Source organism: Ceratotherium simum, chromosome 31 (assembly GCF_057802395.1).
Source record: "Ceratotherium simum simum isolate JZ-2026a chromosome 31, ASM5780239v1, whole genome shotgun sequence".
In the NCBI taxonomy this organism is placed as follows: Eukaryota; Metazoa; Chordata; class Mammalia; order Perissodactyla; family Rhinocerotidae; genus Ceratotherium; species Ceratotherium simum.
In genome coordinates this window covers 20,070,445-20,093,230 of record NC_141930.1, presented here as the reverse complement: position 1 = coordinate 20,093,230, position 22,786 = coordinate 20,070,445, and the positions used below count along the sequence as shown (strand labels likewise).

General features: G+C 40.9%; 1 protein-coding gene across 5 annotated transcripts in view; it reads left to right on the top strand.

Annotated features, from left to right (window-relative positions):
- Positions 1–22,786, top strand: part of TRIM55 (tripartite motif containing 55) — a 67,990-nt gene that overhangs the window by 25,129 nt on the left and 20,075 nt on the right. The window contains exons 4-10 of one of the 5 annotated variants that reach the window (XM_087420501.1): positions 889–984; positions 12,308–12,541; positions 12,891–12,913; positions 13,017–13,141; positions 14,420–14,700; positions 16,048–16,300; positions 17,675–17,762. In XM_087420501.1, the coding sequence (XP_087276627.1) occupies positions 889–984; positions 12,308–12,541; positions 12,891–12,913; positions 13,017–13,141; positions 14,420–14,700; positions 16,048–16,300; positions 17,675–17,762 (1,100 nt within the window). Of the gene's footprint in view, positions 1–888; positions 985–12,307; positions 12,542–12,890; positions 12,914–13,016; positions 13,142–14,416; positions 14,701–16,047; positions 16,336–17,674; positions 17,763–22,786 lie in introns of all 5 variants that reach the window. The other 4 variants (XM_087420500.1, XM_087420502.1, XM_004435742.3 and 1 more) reach the window with 4 other exon arrangements.

Genomic DNA, 22,786 nt, shown 5'->3' with positions numbered 1-22,786 from the left:
GTTTGGCCAAAGCAGCTTCACTTTTATCTATTAGGAGTCCATATCAGCCTCCACTTGAAGAAAGGCTTCTGCAGCTTTAAAATGTTTTACAATCACTATTCTGGTCCAACCTCCTCACTTTATATGTGAGAAAATTAGGGTCCAATTGATTACATGTTTTGCCCACCATCATAGAGAAGTTAAAGGCAGAGTTGGACCACGCATGTAGGTCTCCTGAGTCCCCATTAGTGCCCCCTGGTGCTCCATAGGCTGACCTTGGGAAGGGGTTAAGTATAAACAATGGAATCTCTTCGAGTCAAAAGAGTGAGAAGAATTTCAAGTTGAAATTTTTCCCCTAGAACCAGTCGAATGTTGCAGTTTCAAGTTTGTAATGACTTAGTGTAGTATGTGAATATTTGCGTGCACCTAGGACATAGAAAGTGCATAATAAGCATATGTTGATTAAGTGAATAAATGAATATTTATTATAAATATTTCCCTAGTAAAACTGATCCTGAGCTGCACTAGGCAAATAATTCGTTTTGAGTCCCTGATATTGCATATTGAACTCCATTCCGTTTATAAACAATATTTAGAATTCTTTAGCTTGAATATGCTATTCTCTATCTGTGGCCTATAATTCAGCATTCTTAATATTTTTAGCAAGGCCACAGTTCCATTAAAAATTTGATGAAAACTATGAAACCTCTTCCCAGACAAATGCATTTATATACACATCCATACAAAATTTTATTGACAAGATCAGGAGGTTCACAGGCTCACTGTTACTCCTTAGGGGTTCCATGGACCCTAGGTTAAGAGCCCATGAGGACACTATTTCGATTAATCCACAATCAGTGCTGACTAGAAAACCCCTAAGATCTTGCATCCGTCTTTTCTCTTCATTAGTCCGAGCTCAGTGATGGCATTGCTGTCCTTGTGGGAAGCAATGACCGAGTCCAGGGAGTGATCAGCCAGTTGGAGGACACCTGTAAAACTATCGAGGTAAGTTGAGTGACTCCAAGGGAGTGTAAACCGAGCCCAAAATCCTAGGGTTCTCTGTCTTCCTCAACACCACACCAGAAACACCCATTCTTTCCTTATACAAGGACCTCCTTCCTGATATGTCTCTAAAATATTCACCTCCTGTCACAGGAAGAGAAGTTACCACATGAGTCAACAAGGCAGATTTTACCACTTTTACTAGAGTGGTTTTTACATGTGTTGTTCTGTCTTGGTCAACACGTTTTGAAAGATTAGCTACCAGAAAAATCAATACCCAGTAATGAAAATGAGTGTTGTCCACCATCGTAGCTCAGTTTCTTTGTGGAAATCCAAATGGTCATAAGAAATGCTAGTTAGTGCTTTGGAAAGTTATGTGCAAATTTGAGCAGCGTATCTGTGTTCTGACAGTGGGGCTGCAAAGCGGCCAGCAGGAGGAGAAAGACTGTTCAGTAGGGACTGTTCTCAGGGAGAGAACGGTTCAGTAGCTGGGAGCTCATTGAGGCCGGAGTTCTGGCTCCTTCATCTCCATTTGCCCTCTGCCTGACCCAGTGCCTGGGATACAATAATCACTCAATAAAAACTTGATAGACAAATGGATGAATGACTGGCTGGTTAGCTCACACTTAGGTATGGCATGTAAGAAATATTGTGAATCCACTTTTTCTCAACATTAAATATAAACTGTGTAAGTGCTGAAGCCTAAAGAGATTTAGCTATGCAGCAGATATCTTTTTAAAAATTGAAGATTCACAGGCTAGTTAAGCCATGCTGCATAGGGGACAGGTGTGAGACCTCTGTTTGAGTCCAGGTCCCTGGCTCTGTAAACTGCTCTAAGCTTTGGAGTTGTTTTTTCACTGGGACCTCAGGTGCAGAGTGTTGAAGCACTGTCCTGCTCAGTTCATGGCGTATTGTCCTCATTGCTGTGGCCCCTCTTGTTATCTATTTATTTCCTTTTATCCTCATTTCCTACTCCTGTTCTCTTCTCTGTGAATAGCCACTCTAACATGTTTCATGTTCTGTTTACCCATATTCTTATAAAATGTGTATTGTTTTATATGCATTCTTTTTTTACAAATGGTATTGTGTGGTATTTCTCATTCTGCTTCTTTTTTTAAATTAAGCATTATGTTTTTAAGATCCATTCACAAGTGCATTCAATCTCTGTAAAATGGGACAATCATAGTACCCACTTACAGAGTTACTGTGAGGAATTAAATAAGCATCAGCAAAATGCTCAGCACAGTGCCTGGCATTGGGAAGTACCCGATAAATGCCCTAATATTATGATTTTACCATTAGAAAGGCAAATTCTATCAAAAGTCAAAGGCCGGTTCCTAGACGATGACTTCAAGACGTTGACCATAATCATCCCAGTTTAGATTTACACATCACTGACATCCATCTCCCTCTTATCCATACTCACATTCCTGAAAAGATCCATGATAAATCTGGGATCTATTTATAGAAGGAAAGCTTTCTTTTGGTGAAGATCCCAAAGAGATTCCAAAATGGACAATATAAACTTTTTTATTTTTATTTATTTACTGTAAAGGCCAAATACAGCTTCATCATTAAGCCGTGAATCAGCACTCCAGTGCAGGACGCGCTGAGGCTGGCGTGTATTAATAGGAGTGTGCTGCTTGTGGGCGAGTGAAGTAATCTCTATACTCGTCTCTGGTCAGGCCCTCATCAGAGACCTCTGTTGGGGGAACAGGCTTGCTGTTGGGGACATTGAGGCTGGAGAGCACAAGCAGAAGGAAAGTCCTGTGGGTCTCATTTGGCCTCGAGCAAATATAGACCGCTGGGGCTCCATTTAGTCAGCATCCGAGGACACTGGGAGGGCGCGGAGAAATTTGACAACCGGTCTTCTTCATAGAGGAGGTCGGGGAGCAACAGGCAGCAGCTGTTTTTTCTTTCACTGAGAACAAGACAAGAAGGAACAGGTTTGAGGTTGTCAGCAGAAGGGATTTAGTGCAGATATCAGGAAGAACTTAAGCAATGAAGGTCAGGATTATTACCCCTATTATTCCTGATACAAACATTCGTCAAACATGACACACTTGTTTACAAGCATTTTCATAGGTTACTAGAGGACTGCGTGTAATTATCCCCTGCAAGGCTTCAAGATGAGACTGCAAATCTGCAGGAGCTTTAAAAGTGTCCGTACCTTTTACTGGTTTATTTCACTTCTGGGATTTTTACCTTCAGGAAATAAAATGAAAAAGCAGTATATAAACAGTATAGAAAGTATATATTCATAAATTACTCCCATATACATTCCTAGGGGGAAAAATGCCCAAAACCAAAAGATTACAAGCAGTGAAGAGTGGGACTGCAGGTGATTTTCAAGGCCTTCCTTATATATTCCTATAATTCACATTTTTCTAAAGCGAGCCTGATTTTTTTTTTTTTTTGCTGAGGAAGATTCGCCCTGAGCTAACATCTGTGCCAGTCTTCCTCTATTTTGTATGTGGGATGCCGCCACAGCATGGCCACTGATGAGTGGTGTAGGTCTGTACCCAGGAACTGAACCTGGGCCACTAGAGCGAAGTGTGCCGAACTTAACCACTAGGCCACAGGGCCGGCCCTGAGCCTGACATTTTTAATAACCAGTAAAATAAATAAAGAATGAATGAATATGGCTTATATAAGCACAGTTCTTTCATATCAGTTTAGGTGGCTCATCTGGAAATGTAGGGATTGGCTCAGAGCCCTGGGGAGGTCGCTGATTTTATGATTCCTACTCAGTGCAGATATGCTCCATTTGAAGAGGTCCTGAGGACAGAGACACTGCCACCAATGGCCACACCATGTGCCTGTCGTCACTAAGATGGTCTCCCATAGAGCCAGGCCCATATCAGTGGGCAAAACTCCAGAGGCTCACTTGGCTCCAGCCTGCGAGGCAGCACATAGTGAAGCACACTGGGTCCTGGGCTTGGAGTGAAATGGTCCTACCTTGCCAAGCAGGTGAATTCTGTACCAGGGTCAGGGTCACAGAGCTCTTGCGTCTCCTGTGCCGCCTGGGGTTGTGGTTTTCCTTTCTGGCTTTGCTCACCACCTGCCTGGAAACATTTTCTGAGAAGCTGTTGGTGGTTCCCAGCCAGGGGGTGGGGAGCTGTTGTTAAAGAATCCTCTCTTCTGATTGGTGAAGAACCCCTTAGGGATGAGAAATGGAGTAGCCGCTAGAGTGGGCACTATCCTTCCTAGTTACCTCACCTTTTCCCACTCGGGCCCCTGACACCTGCCGTCTGGTAGTAGTGCCCGTTCTTTGCACATGTCTAATTCTGTCCCTAATCATGTAATGTCTTGCAGGGCTGGCTGGGCAGACACCTGGCCCGGGACCAGCTCTGGAGAGCTGCTGAGCTTAGATCAGTGACACTGCGGGCTCCTTGTTATCCTTTAAAAATAACGTGTGCAGTTGATATGTGTTTGCAGTGATGATGAGAGTGGCTGTGAGGACTACAGTCACAAAAGGGCAGTCTGGACTGTGTCAAAGGGGAGTGGCGTTTTCCCTCGTTGCTGTTGGCTGATGGTAGGTGAAGGAGCCTTGGGTCTTTTGAGCCCTCCTGGGTGAATGTGGCTCAGTCCCCAGAGCTCTGGATTGCAAGTTGCTGGAGGGCCTCTGGGCTATTCTAGATGAGCCCGGCATGGTCTTTCTAGGCCTGGAGATATTCTGAGATGAGCTGGAACTGAGTAGAGGGGCTGCTGCTGAGAGTAGAGAGGTACACTGCCCCAGGAGCTCTCTGCTTCCAGAAGAATGTGCTTGACTTTCATTCCTCATCCCTAGAAAACGTAACCTCCCTCTTGTAGTCTTTATAAATGGCACTTATCCTATGTCACTGGATACCCAAGAGAGCAGGCTATTAATACTGGCCCTCCCGAGGCAGCAGGCGGGCAGGCCTAGAAATAATCCTGTTTTGTATGGATGTCTGTCTAGGGGAAACGCTACAAGGTGAATAATAAATATTTGATCTTGAGCATTTCCAATATCTCAAAAATGACAACTTTAATAAAATCCTCCAATGATTTTACAATGAAAACAAATCCATTGTATTTCCAGAATAGTAATTTTACCCAAACAGCTTTGAGACATTGTCCATGCAGTTACAAATATGAAGTATAAATATAATAAGAATCATTTTAATAAACATGCCAGAATTTTTAAGGCAATATAACATATGCTTAAAAGAACAGATTTCAGAGTTTGAATTTTAGCTCTGCCACTTACCTATATGAACTTGGGCAAGTTCTTTAAGCTCTCTGTTGTTCAACTTCCTCAATGGTACAGTGGGGTTAATAAAAGCTTTTTCACAGTATTGTTATGGTAACTAAGTTGGGTTGAGAGGCACCTACCAGGGGCTCTATAAGTGTCACCTCATATCATCCTCACAGTCAGCTTGAAAAGATCACACTCATTCTGGGCCGGCCCCGTGGCTTAGCGGTTAAGTGTGTGCGCTCCGCTGCTGGCGGCCCGGGTTCAGATCCCGGGCGCGCACCGATGCACCACTTGTCCGGCCATGCTGAGGCCGCGTCCCACATACAGCAACTAGAAGGATGTGCAGCTATGACATACAACTATCTACTGGGGCTTTGGGGGAAAAATAAATACATAAAATTATTTAAAAAAAAAAAGATCACACTCATTCTAATGATGCTAATGATCATTTGAACCATTGGAGCATCTGGAGCATCGTTAAATAGCATCAGAATAAGACTATCAGGGTCTTGGTCAATTACGATGGCAACGCTAAGCAACTCCCTGCGGTGGAAAAAATTGAAAATGAATGCAAGTAGCTATTAGCTCTATTCTTTATCTAAGAGGCTTTGTGGTAACTCCAAATATTGGCAAGCAGGGAGGCTGAGCCTCTTCCGGGAAACAGGCTGACTATCCACAGCAGACCGCAGTGAATTAAACAGCTGCTTGGCTTGCCCTGGTCTCGTGGCTTTCACTAAACTGTGAGGCTCAAGTCAGGGTGGGCTCACCTGGCCCTCAGCCTTCAGAGGGTTCACTCAAGGAGCTTCTAAATGATCTGGACTAGCCCAGAAAATCCCTAATGCCAAGAACACCAGGAGTAAGCATTAGAAATCCCATAAATTATAACATACTTATTCTTCTAACATGAAGTGGGCGGTAATATGAATGGTAGAAAAGAGCGTGAGTTTGGGAGTCCTGAGATCCATGGCCACTGAGCAGAGTTGTCCCGCTGAGCACTACCGGAAGGCTCCAGGCTGGTAGGAGAGGGGCTGAACTCCAGCCTGTGTACCTGGAGGGATGGCATTTTTCTAATTTGTCTTTCCCTTTTCTAGTGCAGCCCAGCAGAGACTTGGGTTCTCATCCTAGTCTCACTCATGGGATTCTCCCAAGTGCTTGTAATTGGGGCTTTACAAGTGAAAGGTCAGACTTGATTTCTTGGGGAGAATCTTCCTACCTTAATATAGTCCTTTCTTTAGTATTATTAATCTACTGTCTTCTTTTTTTTCTTTTTTTTTTTTTTGCGGGGGGTGGGTGGGGAAGGGGAAGGAAACCCTCTTTGGCTTAACAAAGGGGATTTTGAAGCACTGTATTTCAAATGAAGCTGAGGGGACACTTCCAGACCCAGAACTGCAGCTCCAAACAAGTGTGTCTCGAATATTGGAGGAATGTGGTGGAGATATGAATGGGCTGAGTAGAGCCACAGTTGCTCAGTGACAAGTGGTGGGGCTAAGAGCTTATCTTCATCTCTATTTTGGTCACAGAGCCATACTCCTTACATGGTAAGAGCAGTGGTCACAAGTGTCTTAGGTTTTCCTGTTGTGGCCATGGCACATTCCCAAGCTGAGGCTGATATTGTAGGGCTAGGACATGTAATTTATGTCTTAGTGCTGGAGTGACCACTCTGAAACTGGCCAGGAACAGAAAGAGGCATTTTATAGCCTGAAGACTCTAATATCTCCACATTTACCTGAAGTTGTAGAGTCTTGGAACTGTAGAGTCAGAAGGGACCTTAGGGATCATTCAGTCGCATCCCTTACTGTACAGATAAAAAAGCTGTACTGAGGTTAAATGGCTTCCCTAAGGTTGCATAGCAATTTTTTGCTATTTTCTTTTGAGTGTTGAATGTAGCAGAGGCTTGGAGTATCCACTTAAATACCTATTTCTTTGGAACAGAACGAAATAGAAACTTTTGAGTGAGGGCTGAATATTCCTAGATACAAATCATATTTCACTCATTCAGTCATTCAAACCATATTTCTCATGTGTACATTATATGCCATATTCTGCACACGTGATGCTGGGAAATAGTGATGAGCTAAACAGAAAAGGTCCCTGCTCTCAGGAAGGTTTTATTCTAGTAAAGGAGTTAGGCAATAAAACAAATGAATAACAAGATTATTTCAGAGAGTAATAAGCGCCTGGGAAAAAGGCTAGCCACTGAAGATCGAGCGATTAAAAACAACGGGATGATGCTACTTGGCTGGGCAGGCTATCTACTCTTTAGTATAAGATTATCTAGTGTCGGTTTTTTTCCATGAAAAGCTTCTCTTTGCAATCGCATATCTTACTGCCACTAAAATATAAGGGTGGCTAAAAATTTGAGTCGTCAATTTTAACATTTCTATGATGGCAACAGCTAAATAATGGTTTTTAGATGAATATTAAAGGTTACCTACTCACGTCTAAGGAAACAACCAAATGACTACTTGATTTTTTCTTTTCATCCATATGATATGGCACTGGTCAGAAACAAACATTCTACTTGTACTCATTTTACCATTTCAATACGGGAAGAACAGTCTTCCCTTTATAAAATCACCCCTGATTAGTATATTGCATCCATACTGGGTTCTCCCTAGAGATGGGATGGATTTTATTTTCATTAAAGTATTACAGACAACTTTTATTTGGTTCTTCTAAGAAGCCAATAAATAACTGCTGTCCTGGCAGACCCAGGAGGAAAGTCATGTTGCAGTCAGAGGCTTTGCATCCGAATGTGTTTAGAGGCCAACACCTAGCACATCTATGATGGAAGTTACTTCAATTGCTGAACACCCTCACATGCGCACACACACACACACCACAGGGGACATAGGAACCACAGAAATCAAAAGGAAGAAAATAGAGAATATTTGAAAAAATAAACTTGAAAGTTCAAAAAGTATATATCTTGATTCAACTACTATCCAGAGAAGTGAGGGAGGGGGGAGAGGGATACAGCCTGGAATTGGGCTTAAAGATACATGCCTTTTTTACTCAAATAAGTAAAAAAACATGTTAAAAACGAGAAATCTTTGAGGTGAGGAAGTTTTTGTGGAGAAGAGATAAAGATGGTTGCTATCATGCTTTTGCAGGTAAAATCATCCTTTAAAGTGTGCCATCTGCAGACATTTTGATAATGCAGAAGTCCACATTTTTCCCATTCCATTTTTTAGGTGACTAGAAAGACACTGTTGAAAGCATTTCAGATCCACAGTTACAAAGGCACAGTGGCTACTGACATTCAAAGTAGTCACTCCGTGTAGCGAGGTGGCCTTGGAGAGCATTTTTTTTCTTTCATAGCATATACGTGTTCCCTAATTACCTCAGAGGGTGGAGTGATACACTGACTTTCACAGCACTTCGAAGGTCTTGTAGCCAAGAAAGATTGAGGGGTGCCCATGTTAGTTTCTCCTGTGTTGCTTCTACCTCAGAGAGCATAAAAAAATAGAAGAATTTCAATTTCATGGAGTATTTCTCATTTGCATCTGACATTAGGTTAACCTGAACATCTTAATTTCTAAAAGTTTGTAAGTACCAATTTCATAATTCCAAGGAAGAAGCAGGCATTTTTCCTATTTCAGAAAGAGATTTGTCTAACTCTTACCATATTTTGCATAGAATGATATTAAAAGCACATTAAGCAAGAGAAAAAAAAAGAAATGAGTTTTTTTGTTAGAAATTAGAAAATATAATAATTTTCTGCCATTCTCCTGAGCACTGGAAAATTATGGCAGGTTTTTAGATCTCATACCTGGATATAGTAAGCACTTAACTGAATTTTGTTGAAAGAATGAACTAATGAGTATAATTCTGAAATAATGTGAGGTTTCTTGCCTTTAAAAGCCTACTTTCAGGATAGTGGATTTGTTAAAAGGTATATATTCAGTTCATAAGCAGTTCGCGTAAATTTTTTTTCAACTTTTTATAAAGTACGTCCCAGCTGGGCATGGTGGGAGTAGCAATGACCCAGGAGTTCAGAGATCTTGACCCTAGGCCAGGCGCCAACAATAAATGGCAGAAGGCTTGAAAAAAGAACTTCACTCCTCTGGGTTTCAGTTTCCATGTGAATGAAATGATTGGTTTGGAGCAGGTGACTGCTGATAGTCCATGCAGCTTCAAAATTCCACAACTGAATAATTCAAATTAAGGAAAATTGGATCGAAATTTAATAAACATTGACATAGTATCTACTATGTGCCAGGTAATATTGTAAGTGCTTTACACAGTATGTAGGCATATAATAATAGTAATTAAGCATATACTATACAAGGGGTAGCATTTCCTACCCTGCAAACTGCAAATGATAGTTGCTATTAAAATGACAGAAATTTTATTAAAATTCAATTTAGTATGAATCATCAAAAAACCAAAATAGAAATAAAATAATACTTGGAATCGAAAATAATATAAGAATAAAGTAGTTATTCCATTTAAACCATTAAATAAAATGTATATGGCTGAAATAAGTGATCTAATTTTTATTTGACCTGAAAGAATATACTAGCCATGACATATGACTTCACATCAGTCTCACTGCAAATAATCTGGCTTTTGTGAACTTGAATGTTCTCACACATATTAAATTATATGGAAGAAAACTTTTATTAAACAAAAAACATTCTACCAGTATCATGTCTGAATATAATATTCATTGTAAATATTTCAAGTGCACAATTCATTTTAGAAAAATAAGCTAGAAACTGTTGTATGATCACACAAAGGCATATTTCAGGAATGCAGTGGGCACATGGTTGTCTGTAAGCTTAGAACAGCAAATAATACAGTGAAGGAAAGTTTGCTTGGGAGATACTAACAGGCTTCAATCCCTGGGCCTTGTAGTAGGTCCAGATCTCAAGCTAAAGGCCTAGAAATGGATGGAAATTTGGCAAGCCCTGCAATTTCCATGTCTGGATATGTTGTGTGGGCCCTTGTCCTACTGCTTGAAACTGCCGAGACTCCACGCATTTTCATCCCGTCTTAGCACCTCCTCTGCTTCTACTCATCCTTTATGGCCAAACTCCAGCACATTCCTCTAAGAAGCTTGTCCTGAGCCAAACCCCCTGCTCCCCTCGAATGTTCCCCACCCACACAAAGCATTGATTAAGTCCCCACCTTTATGCTTCTATAAAACCTGGTATAAATCTCTAAGATATTTCAATTATTCAGCCCACTAGGTTATGTTACATTGTTGGCGCATAGTCTTTATCATTCAGTGAACTTGGAGCTTTTTGAGAGCAGGAACTATATTTAATTCATTGTTGGGTCCCCCAAGTCTTGCACAGTGCTTGATACAAATGACATCCTTAAGAACTGTTTGTTAAATGAATGAATGAATGAGCAGATGACAGCAATAACTAGCATTTACTATTAAAATGGTTTGAACCGTTGGATCTCCTTCATGCATTATAATTGGTTAGAAAATGTGGTGAGAACTGACTGTGTTTCAAGGGAGGCAGTGGAGTGAGCGATGTATTTCTTGCAAATTTGTGGAGTATTTTTGTAATCAACAATTTGGTTTAGGTCATCCTTTTTTCCTCCTTACTCTGAGAACAGTAGAGAAATTGGGGGAAAATGAAACATAAATTTTAAAAATCTATTCAACAGGTATTTACTGAACATCTATTTTCCAAGGTGATATGTTTCCTGGGCAGACCCAGATTCTATCCTCAAAGAGACAATAGTTTAGATATTTAAGAAACTCAGGTAAAGGAAGAAAGTGATACATGACATCAAAGAGACCAATGTTTCCTAAAATGAAAAAAATGTAATAAAGGTCACACAAAGGTCAGAGATGTCAGAGATAAATTGGCTGGATTCCCAAGATGCCCCCACCAGGCAGAAGAGCTAGGTTGGATCGTCATGGCTCAAAACCTGCTTTCAGCTGTAAAGGTCCTGGACCCAGAGATGGTCAGATCCAAGGAGATTGGCATACACACACACCAAGCTTACTGGAGCTTGAAAAACCAAAAGACTAATGACCAGGCCAACTGGAAAGTTAATTATGATTTAAACATGGACTCAGAGTAAAGGGAGCTGGATGGTACTGGAGATGCTTCAGTCACACAATGCAAATGCAAATGTACCAGCCTGACTTCCCATATGGTCTTTTTCTCCAAGAATCAAAGACCAGATCCAGTATTTCCCCTCTTGGTATTGGATAAATAGAGGACCTGGTGGATACAGGTATATGCCATAAATGGTAACTATCATGGGATTTCAGAAGGCTAAAAGATGACATTTAGTCATAGACATAAAGGAAAGCTTTATGGAAGAAGTGGTATTTCGAAAATGCCTTAAAGACTGCTTAGAGTTTACAACTGTGAATTGGGGAAGAACATTCTAAATAGAGGGGAGAGCATAAGCAAAGAAAGTGAGTGGTTCATTTTTGCTGGACATAGGGTATGTGGTGGAGAATAGTAGACTATTATGAAGGAATGCTGGAACCAGGTCATGGATGGGCTTGAAAGCCAGTCATGAGGTTTAATGTTATTCTTTGGGCAATGGGGAGTCATAACAGAGAAAAAGCACTGTACTCCAAGAAAATGAATTAGACTGCAGTGTGTGAGTTGGCTTGAAGAGAGAGATCCCTTATGCAGAGGCCATTGGGAAGCTTCAGAATCCACGTGGGAGGACTAAAACTAAAACAGTAGCAGTATAGGTAGAACAGAGAGAGACTGAACGGTACAGGAAGTACCATGATTTTTTCCTTACACACTAACATATGCACACATACATGCTCACTCTGAAGCAAAATATAAACCTATAAGCTGTATAACCAATGGTAAAATTAGGACAGTTTTACCTGTCCTAATTTCTATGAAATTCTCCATTTATAAAAAATATAAGATTAAAAAATCATTGATCCGTTTAGCCAATTTGATTGATTTCGGATTGTCTAAGTATCAAATTGGATAAAAATGAGATTTTAAAAGCGTCAACATAGTAGGTATCTATACCTAAGGGACAGATTAAAGGTAAAGAAAAAGTATCCTAAGTAAATTTTCTTGTCTCTGAAAACATCCAGGTGATTTCTCCAAATAGACACTCTTTCAAACGTTTTCTAACATTAGCTAACTCAACTCACAGGAATGCTGCAGAAAACAGAAACAGGAACTTTGTGAGAAGTTTGATTACCTGTATGGCATCCTGGAGGAGAGGAAGAATGAAATGTCCCAAGTCATTACCCGAACCCAAGAGGAGAAACTGGAACACGTCCGTGCTCTGATCAAAAAGTATTCTGATCATTTGGAGAATGTATCAAAATTGGTTGAGTCGGGAATCCAGTTCATGGATGAGCCAGAAATGGCAGTGTTTTTGCAGGTAAGTCTCCTGTTGGCGCCAGAGGAATCTAACCGTGAAGGTGGAGAATTAGTTGTCGTCACATTTTTGTTATTTTATGTACGTCTCATTTTGATCTATTTTACCAACCAAAATATAAGCCCATTATGTGCTTATTTTTCTGTCTGTTTAAATAATTTCATAATCATATATTTAAGGGACCATGACACTGCTTAAACGTAAGAGGGTTGTGGTATAAAACAGCAGTTATCTATAGCACTTAGAAACTAAGCTATGAGATTTTCAGAGTCAGCAAAGGAAAGAATTAAGTCTCAACACCATCTTTGATGAAAAGAATTTAAGTAAGCCTGTCTTTTGTTTGCTTTCACAGAATGCCAAAACTCTGTTACAAAAGTAAGTAATTTTCATTTTATGGAAAAATGCATACTTTTCATTTTTACTCGAGGCTGTAAGACTTTAAACAGTGACAGAAAGTAACAACTTGTCTTTGTTGCAGAATTTCTGAAGCATCAAAGGCATTTCAGATGGAGAAAATAGACCATGGTTATGAGAACATGAACCACTTCACAGTCAACCTCAATAGAGAAGAAAAAATAATACGTGAAATTGATTTTTACAGAGGTTTGTTATTCTTGTGACCATTTGGCCAAAATTGCAGGTGTGTGAAAGCTGCAGAAGGGTTCAGTGGGAGGAAAGGGGGATTCAGAATCACTTCCAGAATGGATGTCGACAATTTTACAAGGATTATAATCCAATGTGAAGCTCTATGTCATTCCAGAATCATATAGTTTGTTGACAGTGTTTATTTAGTGCCTATTACAATGCCATTATTGGCATGATAATTTGACTCTGAGTAGTCAAATACTTAATCATTGATGGTAATGATGATATCTCAGCTTCAACCCTACGCAAGGTGTTAGCCACATGATGTAGTGTCATTAGGTGCAAGGTTAAAGATGAGATAACAATAAAACATTTCTGACATTTGGATAGATATTGTAGCATATCCATTTAATCAAACTTTAGAGGGCAAGAATAGTAATGAGTCACAGAATAATTCACAACCTGGAAATAAAACTGAGTCTTTGTGACCAGATGTCTTCCATGAGTTACAAATGCATCCCTACCATTTGGGCCAGAAATCCCACCCCTGGAAATTTATCCTGATGAAATAATTGAAAAGAGAAAAATAACCTTGGAGCTGACCAAAACTTCGTCTTGATTCATCCTATCCCATCTAGATGACAAGTCTCCTTAGCTAGATCACTAATAATGCCATGAAGCTGTATCAGTGTCCACAGATGTAACTTTAGAAGCAAATCTTCAGGATGGATCTTGTTTAAAAATTACTTAATATTGTCAGTCCTTAATATTGCCTGAGGGAATATTAAGATCATGGGTTAGGAAAAGAGTCATGGCATTAATTGTGGCAAAAGTTGGTATTCACTGATCAAAGGAGGTAAGAAATTAAAGCAAGACATGGGGTTTGTATGTTTTCTGAGATAGAGAGGAGAGTTGCATTTCCATTTAATTTGACAGAGATAAATAAGTGACAATCCCGGCCCTCCAGGAGCTTACAGATGTGACAGAGTATGATAAATGTGAACAGGCTCTGGGAGGTGGATGGATGGGTCACAGTGGTGGTGAGGACTGCGCTTTGTACTGGGGAGGGAGCAAGGAGGAAGGTGATGATTTGGTCCTCCTTTACATTTGTCCTGTCCACATTTAACTAGAAGCACAAAGCCCCAGCACAGCATACTTGGGCGATTGTCAAGTGTCTGATGGAGAGGATTTCTCTAGCTCTGACCTTAACCTGGGTTTTAAGTACTGGCCATTAATTGTTTTCATGGCTGCAGTGGTCATTATAATGATTTAAAAAATACATTACCTTACCAGAAGATGAAGAAGAAGAGGAAGAAGAAGGAGAAGAAGGAGAGGGAGAGGGAGAAGGAGAAGGAGAACGAGAAGGAGAAGGAGATAGAGAAGGAGAAGAGGTAGTGGAAGTGGAAAAGGTAGACAGTTTTCGAACAGAGTCATCAGGAGCAGATGAAAGTCCAGAGAAAGCCTCGGAGCCCTCTCAGCTGGCCTCAGAGCTCCAGGCTCCCTCAGAGCCACTTCCAGTTTCCTCTCCAGAGCCACCTGCAGCCCTGCCACCTGCTGCCGATGCCCCGGGGACACAGGTAACTGTTCCTGAGTTCCTTCCTACAGGACACTGAGCTGTACCTCCTTGCTGAACAGCCTAAGCAATTTATTCTACCTTAAGAAAAAGGTGACTATATGCCAAACATTTGTATGTGGAAAACAAAAGATTTCAGGGCAGTCACAGTGTCAGGGAGAAATGTCCTCTAGGTGATTCAATAGGTTTGTTGTTGTTATAACTGGTTGACAAGACTTAGTTCAACATGATTTTCCCACCAATAACACCCTCAAATCTGAGATGATCTTTGTCTGGAAATTGTGTATGTGTGCAACATGTTAGTTCATAGAGAGCCGGTATCATGAGGATTGGATCTGCTCTGAATACAGATATAGGGTGTAGGGTGAGAAATAATACAGAGTGAGAAATAAAAATGATTTTACTTTCAGATCTTTAAATTTTTTTGTAGATAAAAAGGAAGTAAATAGAGAAGCCATGCTAGTTTATGTCCCTATTACTTACCTTGATATACAACTAAGTCTTTCGTTTAGTGGGCAAACAAATGAAGCCTAGTTTTCTATGTATTTGTCATTTGATGAGATTATGTGTTGACAGAATTATTTTTAAAATTTCTTAGGAAATTAGCTTATCTCAGATGCTGTACTTGGTTGGCTGACCTTATGTTTCTAAGATGTCACCAGTTTTCATATCTATGTGCCGACTCCCTGACACCTTCAGCAGACAGGTCCCAATCTGTTGAGTTTGTGGGCCATGCAGACCCAGCAAAAAGGAGCCTTGGTTTTGTACCTGCTTTCAAGGTGGATCGAAATTATCTACAGAAACCAAACCTCAGCGGGGGGACTCAAAGATGGAATTATATTCTATGTTCTGTCTCCATAGGAAACCAGGCTAAAATACTGTTTATAGTTCCTAGAATCTTGAAATTCTGGGTATACCAATTGCACTGAAATTGAAAGAGATGTGATAACTAGATGAGATTTGGATTTGATCAATAAGACCAATTTTTGGTTTTAGAAAAGAGGTTTTGGGGGCCCACACATAATGTCAAAAATTAATTCTGGTGAATAGTTTGACCTTTCTCCCATATCTGATATTTTATAAGCAACCTTTATTTTAGGCTTCTGCTGTCTGCCTACCATCTAGTGACAGACAAGCCTGGAAAAGAAGAAGGGGCACACACAGATGCCAAGGCAGGGGACACTGTCAGCATTCCTTCCTTAGCGCTTGCGGGGGGTGGACTGAATCAAACACGCACTACATGAGGCACTGCACAGAGAGCTCACAGTTTCAAACCAAAGGGAACTAAAATCAACTGCTTTTTTCTTCTTCTTCTTTCTTTTTACCTTTGAATTTATCTGTCCTGATAAAGGGGGAGGTTGTGCCCACTGGCTCTTCGCAGACCACAGAGTCTGAAACTCCAGTCCCTGCAGCAACGGACACTGCGGATCCCTTGCTTTACCCTAGTTGGTATAAAGGCCAAACTCGGAAAGCCACCACCAACCCACCTTCCACCCCAGGGAGCGAAGGTCTGGGGCACTTAGGTCCTCCTGGTTCTGAGGATTCGAATGTGCAGAAAGCAGAAGTGGCAGAAGCCGCAGCCAGTGAGAGGGCAGCAGTGAGTGGTAAGGAAACTAGTTCACCTGCAGCTACTTCTCAGGTTAGTGTTGATGCTCTTGTGTCTGAATGCTTCCCTTTGTCACCCAGGTTCCTGCTGGAACCGCAGCAAGAAGGAAGGGCTTCCAAAGGGGCAGAGAGAAACGGTGGCCTTGGGAGAAACAGAAACAACTCACCCCCCAATGTTGGCTTGTGGTTTAAGCCTTATATTGGCTTGTTTTTAAGCCTTACATAAAAGAAAAAAGAAAAAAACTTGACTTCACTTTGCCCGTGCGTGGTGACCTCACACCTGGCTTTCCAGGGGAGCGGAGCAAGCAAGCCTGGCCCTTAGGCATGCAGTTGAAAGCTGCTTTGTCTGCAGTGACTGGCTGGTGTCCCTGGTTCTCCTTTGCAAAGGCCACTTGCCCTTGCTCAGCCTTTTCTGTGTCCTCCTTGAGCTTCCAAAGACTAATCTTTTGTGTCATTCCTAGCAACCGCCAAGGAGCACGTTTGAATTGAGTTTTAAGTCTGCTCTGGAAAATAACCTCTGGTTCATGGATTCTGGGAGTGTGCTGGCTACAGCTAGACAAAAATAGTCTTGGCTTGATTAAACCAGTGCTTCCTGAGCATGTTCCTGAGAGCAGGAAAGCACAGGTTTTCCTCCATTGGATTTTTTTAAAGGGTCACTTAGTCCTTTTTTTTTTCTCTTTTTGTAATGAAAGTCTGAAGTCCTCATCTTCTTCCTAACACTGGGTTAGATATTTGCATGGCTCAAAGATTCCATAGAAGAAATCTTCTACAATTTCTTCACAAGAAAGAATGTTCATGGTTAGTGCATACCAATGAGCGTTCTTAAATGATATGTGGGTGTGAGTGTCGCCCAGACAAGGGGCTGTCAGAGAAATACTCTCTGGTTCTCTGCTCCTGAGTCATTAGGGGATTATGATCAACAAACAGCATTTTTTCAAAAATCAGAAAATTACTTATTATCTTGACTGTATCTGCTCATAACATCAATTTCATGAGGTAATAAAAGAAAATGATTTTTGGAAAATTAAAAGTAACATGCTTTTGTGCCATGTATTTATTTTCACAGATGAAAGATGACAAAAATAAATGTTTGGTGTGAGGAAACTTTTTGAGGTAGTTTTAAGGTTAAAAAATGGATTAGAAAGTTTCCTAGAAACTTTATGGGAACTTTTTTTCTAGAAAGTTTATGGAAATTCTTACAAAGTTAGTGGAAGTGGAGTGAGGAGGAGCTGTTTTCTGAAAACAGTAGTGAAATATCCCATAATAAGAGCATGTAATAGGGCTTCAAACCAAAATGAAAAATCCATCTAAATGGTGTTGAAAAATATTATTTGTGATAATATCAGTGAAGCTTTCTTCTTGTTTTCTCACAGGAGTTAGGAATCTGCCTAGCACTTGTGGCTTGTCTTATACTTCACTACATCTGGCGTCAGATTCAGTGCTTGATTTTTACTTTAATGGGTAGGAAATATTTTCTTTTCCCTTGACTAACATCTCGTGTAGTTTCTTCCGTAATGTTCCTCTTCTGTAAGTCCAGAGATGAATTTCTCCCCAACTTTGAGGCTCGCCATCTAAAAAGAACCAAATTCTTAGACAATACTCATGGCCTCAAGCTCCCTACATGCAGTGGCCTCAAGGCACCTTCCTGAGGAGAATTGCTCCATTATCTAATCCTGCATGGAGGGGAATCCTGACTCAGAACAGTGACTCAGTGGGCAATTATTCAGTAATCCAGTAGGAGTAGACCCTCCAAAATGGCCACTGGGAAGGCCAGTTTCAAAAGGTCTCCATAATGCTGTGAGGATTCACTGCTCTTAAAGTAGAGGGAGGAGCAGCAAAGGACTTGTTCAGGAATATGTAGGGTTTCCATGGATTAAGTAGCAGCATTCCATCTGCTTACACCAGAGGTGCCCAGGAGGCGGCCAGATGATTCCTGTCAGGGATACCAGGCAGTTCTTGCACTGGTGGGCAAGTGGACTAGGTGACTTCTCCTTTCTCTTTGAGAGTCTCTGTAGTGTCTCTCCTGGGAGAGGAGGGCCCTAAGGGAGAGATCCCCTGGGTGCAGCAACAGCAGGGAGATTGCAGCCAGGTGAGATCTGAATGAATCAGAGCCAGAAGATCAATGTTTATCTACCAGCCATGAAAAATTAGAACCAACAAAAAGTCATACAGCCAACAAACAGCATATTATTTTTAGACACCTTTCTCATAGTCAAGCCTTTTCTTGATTCCTGTTTTGAGGTTTGCTTAGGGACTGACATCTTACTCCTTTAATAACCTTTGAATATTATCAGTTTAATAATATTTAAAGATTCAAACCCCATGTACTTTTGAGTAAATGACTCTGCTTGACCTGAGACCCAGCTCCCTGTGCCTGTAGCTCAGAAGCAATTCAGAGTGACTGGTGCTGAACGGCCTCAGCTATTTCTGGCTCATTGACTTTTCCCTGGGTTGACATTGACTCTTCTGGAAGCTCCCATCATAGTTTCTTTCTGCCTCATTAGCTGTCTGCTCAGCAATGGCGATAGGATCTCCATGGGTCCCTGTCATGTCTGTAACTGTGTATGAGTAGGACCTGCCCCAATGTCTAATAGTCAGCCAGAAACCTGCACACCCTAGAAAGTTCTGAGTGTCCTTATAGTCTGCTCAGATGTATAACTCCTCCTCCTGTCATTATTTGTGGTGAAGAGTGGTGGGAGGAAGTTTTGGCCATGGACTCGGTGGGACAAATGGAGAGAGAGAAAACTCTGTGCTTTATTGGAATATCCTAATCGTGGATCTGAATAATTGTCTGAAGAGTTCAGTTTATATTCTGAGAATTCAGGTTTGGGGCTTTGTCACCATCTATTCTTGTAATGCTTCTCTGAGGCTGCAGGGGAGAGTCATCCTTCTTGTCTACCATCCACTGAGCCCATGTCATACACGCTGACAGTCACATGCCTGTCTGGTGAGATGAGTGTGAGACAGGTGGGGGCGGGGTAGAGTAGGGTGAATTGACATTCATTGTTGCAAAGACCCTTGTTTGTTTAGTTCTCAGTGTTTGAGAAAGGTCCTTTCACGTAACAAAGAAAACCTGTTCATGATGGAGTAACCCTTTCTGATCCCTGAAAGGGAATATGGACAGATCAGTAGAGACCTCACCATAGTATCAGAGTCCTAGCCTCTGAATTTTTTGCAGGCCTCGTTCCTCTTCACCACCTCAGAACCTAACTCACTAGATTAATATTTGTCCAATGCAAGGTTAGCTTGTTGGAATTTTGTGCTTCATCATTAGTCTTTCCCTGAACATTTAGGATATGAAACAAAAGTTCTCCTTGAGTTACTGGTGGCCTTACCTCTCTTCACTATGTGATCCCCTGTCAGGCAATGAGGTTGCCTTAGAAACTCAGAAGCATCTCAGGCTCACTTGCTGCTCTGTAAACTCACCTCAGCCCCCATCAGCAGAACCGCAAACCTTTTAAGAAGGCAAATGTTCTGTTTCCAGGTGCTTTCCTCATAGCCATTCACACAGTGAAACCTGCCCTTGCTTTTACTGCCTGTGATTTCTGGTGCCATACGATCTCTACTTTATCAGGTACCTTCTCTCTTCACCTAATCACCTAGGCAGATTGTGTGTTAGAAACTGGTCATGGCAACAACGTGAGCTCTCTCCATGGTGGTGAACGGGGACTCTGCTTTTTGTAGATCAGAGGAGCCTTGTTGCCTTCCCTGCCTTCATTCTCAAAGAAAAAAATAATTTCTCAACAAGGTCTGGATTCAGCCCTATGGCAAATTTGGATCTCACAGAAAGCCCCGGTTCCCATTCATCCCCCTGCAGGACACACTTTGAACCCTGTCATGCCCTATTCCTCTCAGAAAACCCCTGTGGAAGAGGTCACAGGTCACACTGCAGAGCCCCTCTACACGAACCAGTCTTTAGCTGCAAAATCACCCTCTGAGTTTCCACCCTTTTGGGCCATGCCTGCTGTATGCTCAATCAGTGCAAAGAGAGTTTGGTAGGAATAACATTTGATCTACTTTATGTGTGAATTTTTAAATTTATTTTGAAAAAATTTCACCACTCCCCAGTCAACCTCAGAAGACAGGGCAATAATAAGGTGGGGAGAAGGACTCTGTGAAACAGGTCGGCTGTCCTTGGAAAGCAGTCTCTTGAGCCTCGTCTCCTGGGCATGCCTCATTGTGGCGATTTCCCGGTCCAATCTGCTTCCATCCACTGCCCTTCCTCTTCCGATGCTATTTTCATGCAAATACACCTGGGTGTCAACACAGGGACCACCCCCACCCCCCACCGCCATGGACAATTGAGTAGTTTATTGGGAATATATGTGGCAAGTAGATTTTTTCAGAAGTGGGAGCAGCAGCAGTGAAAGCCCCTCCCTGTTCTCCTTCCCCCCTTCCCAATGAGGCTTAGTGGCCTTGTGTGGAGGAATTTGTCCAAACCATTTATTGGGAGCTCATCAGGGAATAGGGATGTCCAGAGAAATGTCTCCCTATTTGATGATTAATTTGGCAGCTGCTCTGGCTGATACTTGAGCTGGACGAAGGCAGCTGCCTCAAGGTCAGAGGACCCCTCCCCCCCCACCATGAGAGCCAATTGCTTTGGAGATAGGGAGTTTGATATTAAAATCTCTGCAATTTCTGCCTCTATAAAGAACCACAGCTCATATATTTCACCAGAGCATGAAGTTGTAGTTGTAAGAGACCCTAAAATCTTTACCATATCATAGCTGTTCATTGTTCCAAGAATAGAATATCCACTTTTCACATTCCATTCTCCAAGTCTGAAAACAGATAAACAAGTTGGGTAGAAATTCTGCTAAGGCTCAGGGTACTGGAAAGATGAATGAAATCAGGAAAACGGACTTAGGTTCCAGAGCTGCCACTTCTGCATCTGACTCTGGGCGTTTAATTTCTTTGAGCCTCAGTTTTCTCACCAGGAAAATGAAGCAACTACTCAATGAAAAGATTCATCTATTTATACAACATTACAGAGCGAAAAATCTAGTACTAAGAATTTTATAAATTATTTCAGGATGTTTTCATGGGGAGGGTTACTTAGGCCTGAGACAAAGCATTCTAAGTCACAGTAATAACAATAGATTCTCAGTGAAATAGATAGCCCATTGCATTTCTCAAAATATATTTCTTGCCTTGAAACTCTTACATAAATCTCATTTCCCAAACAGTTTTCCAAATCTCCTCCTAGGCAACCATTTAGCTGAATGTTTACACAGCTACTATTACCCCTTTGATGCCATAAACTCCAGAAAATCCACGATGGCTCACCTCTGAAGTCCACCTAAAGGTGCTTATAGCCTCGTCGCCCAGTAGAGCAAAGACGTAGAATGTACACAGTAGAGGCAGTCACAGAATATTAGATGAATGAAGAGATGAAAGATGTATGATTTAAAAAATTTGTCTATTTTAAGTGTACAGTTCAATAAGTTTTAACAATTATGTAGCATTGTGTAGCCACTACCATAATTAAGATACAGAATATTTCCATCACTCCAAAAAATTCCTTCACGTGCCTTTGCAGTTAATCCCCTCCCTGCATCTCAGCTGGTGTTTTGCTTGTCGTTATAGTTTTGCCAGTTCTAGAAGGTCATTTAAATGAAAACATACAGTATGCAGACTTTTGCGACTGGCTTCTTTCACTTAGCATAATGCTTTTGGGATTCATCCACTTGCCAGTAGCTCATTTCTTTTTGTTCATGACTATTATTCCATTGTATAGATATATCACAATTTATTCATCACTTGATGGATGGTTGTGTTCTTAGCAGTTTTGGCTATTATAAATAAAGCTGCTGTAAACATTCACAGATAGGTCTTTGTGTAAATGTTTTTTTCATTTCTTTTGAGTAAATACCTAGGAGTAGAATTGCTGGATTGTATGGTAAGTTCGTGGTCAACTTAATAAGAAACTGTCAAACTTTTCCATAATAGCTATTCAATTTTCTTTCCACCAGCCATGTAAGAGAGTTCTAGTTACTCCACATCCTAGCCAGAACTTGGTATTATGTCAATCTTTTACATTTTAGCCATTCTAGTAGATGTGTATGGTATCTTCTTGTAGTTTTAATTTGCATTTTCCAGATGACTAATGATGTTTAGCATCTTTTCATGTGCTTCTTAGTCATTTTTATATTTTCTTTGATGAAGTGTCTGTTTACATATTTTGCCCACTTTTTATTGCGTTTTCTTGTTAGAGAGTTGTAAAACTTCTTGATGTGTTTTAGATAAAATGCCTTTATTAGACATGTTTTGCAAATATTTTCTCCCAGTCTGTAGCTTGCCTTTTTCATTTTCTTAACAGTGTATTTTGAAGAGCAAACATTTTTAGTTTTGATAAAGTCCAATTTATCAGTTTTTTCTTTATGATTTGTGCTTTTTGTGTTCTATTTAAGAAATCTTTGCTTAACTCAAAATCACAAAGATTTTCTCCCACTGTTTTCTTCAAGAATTTTTATAGTTTTAGCTCT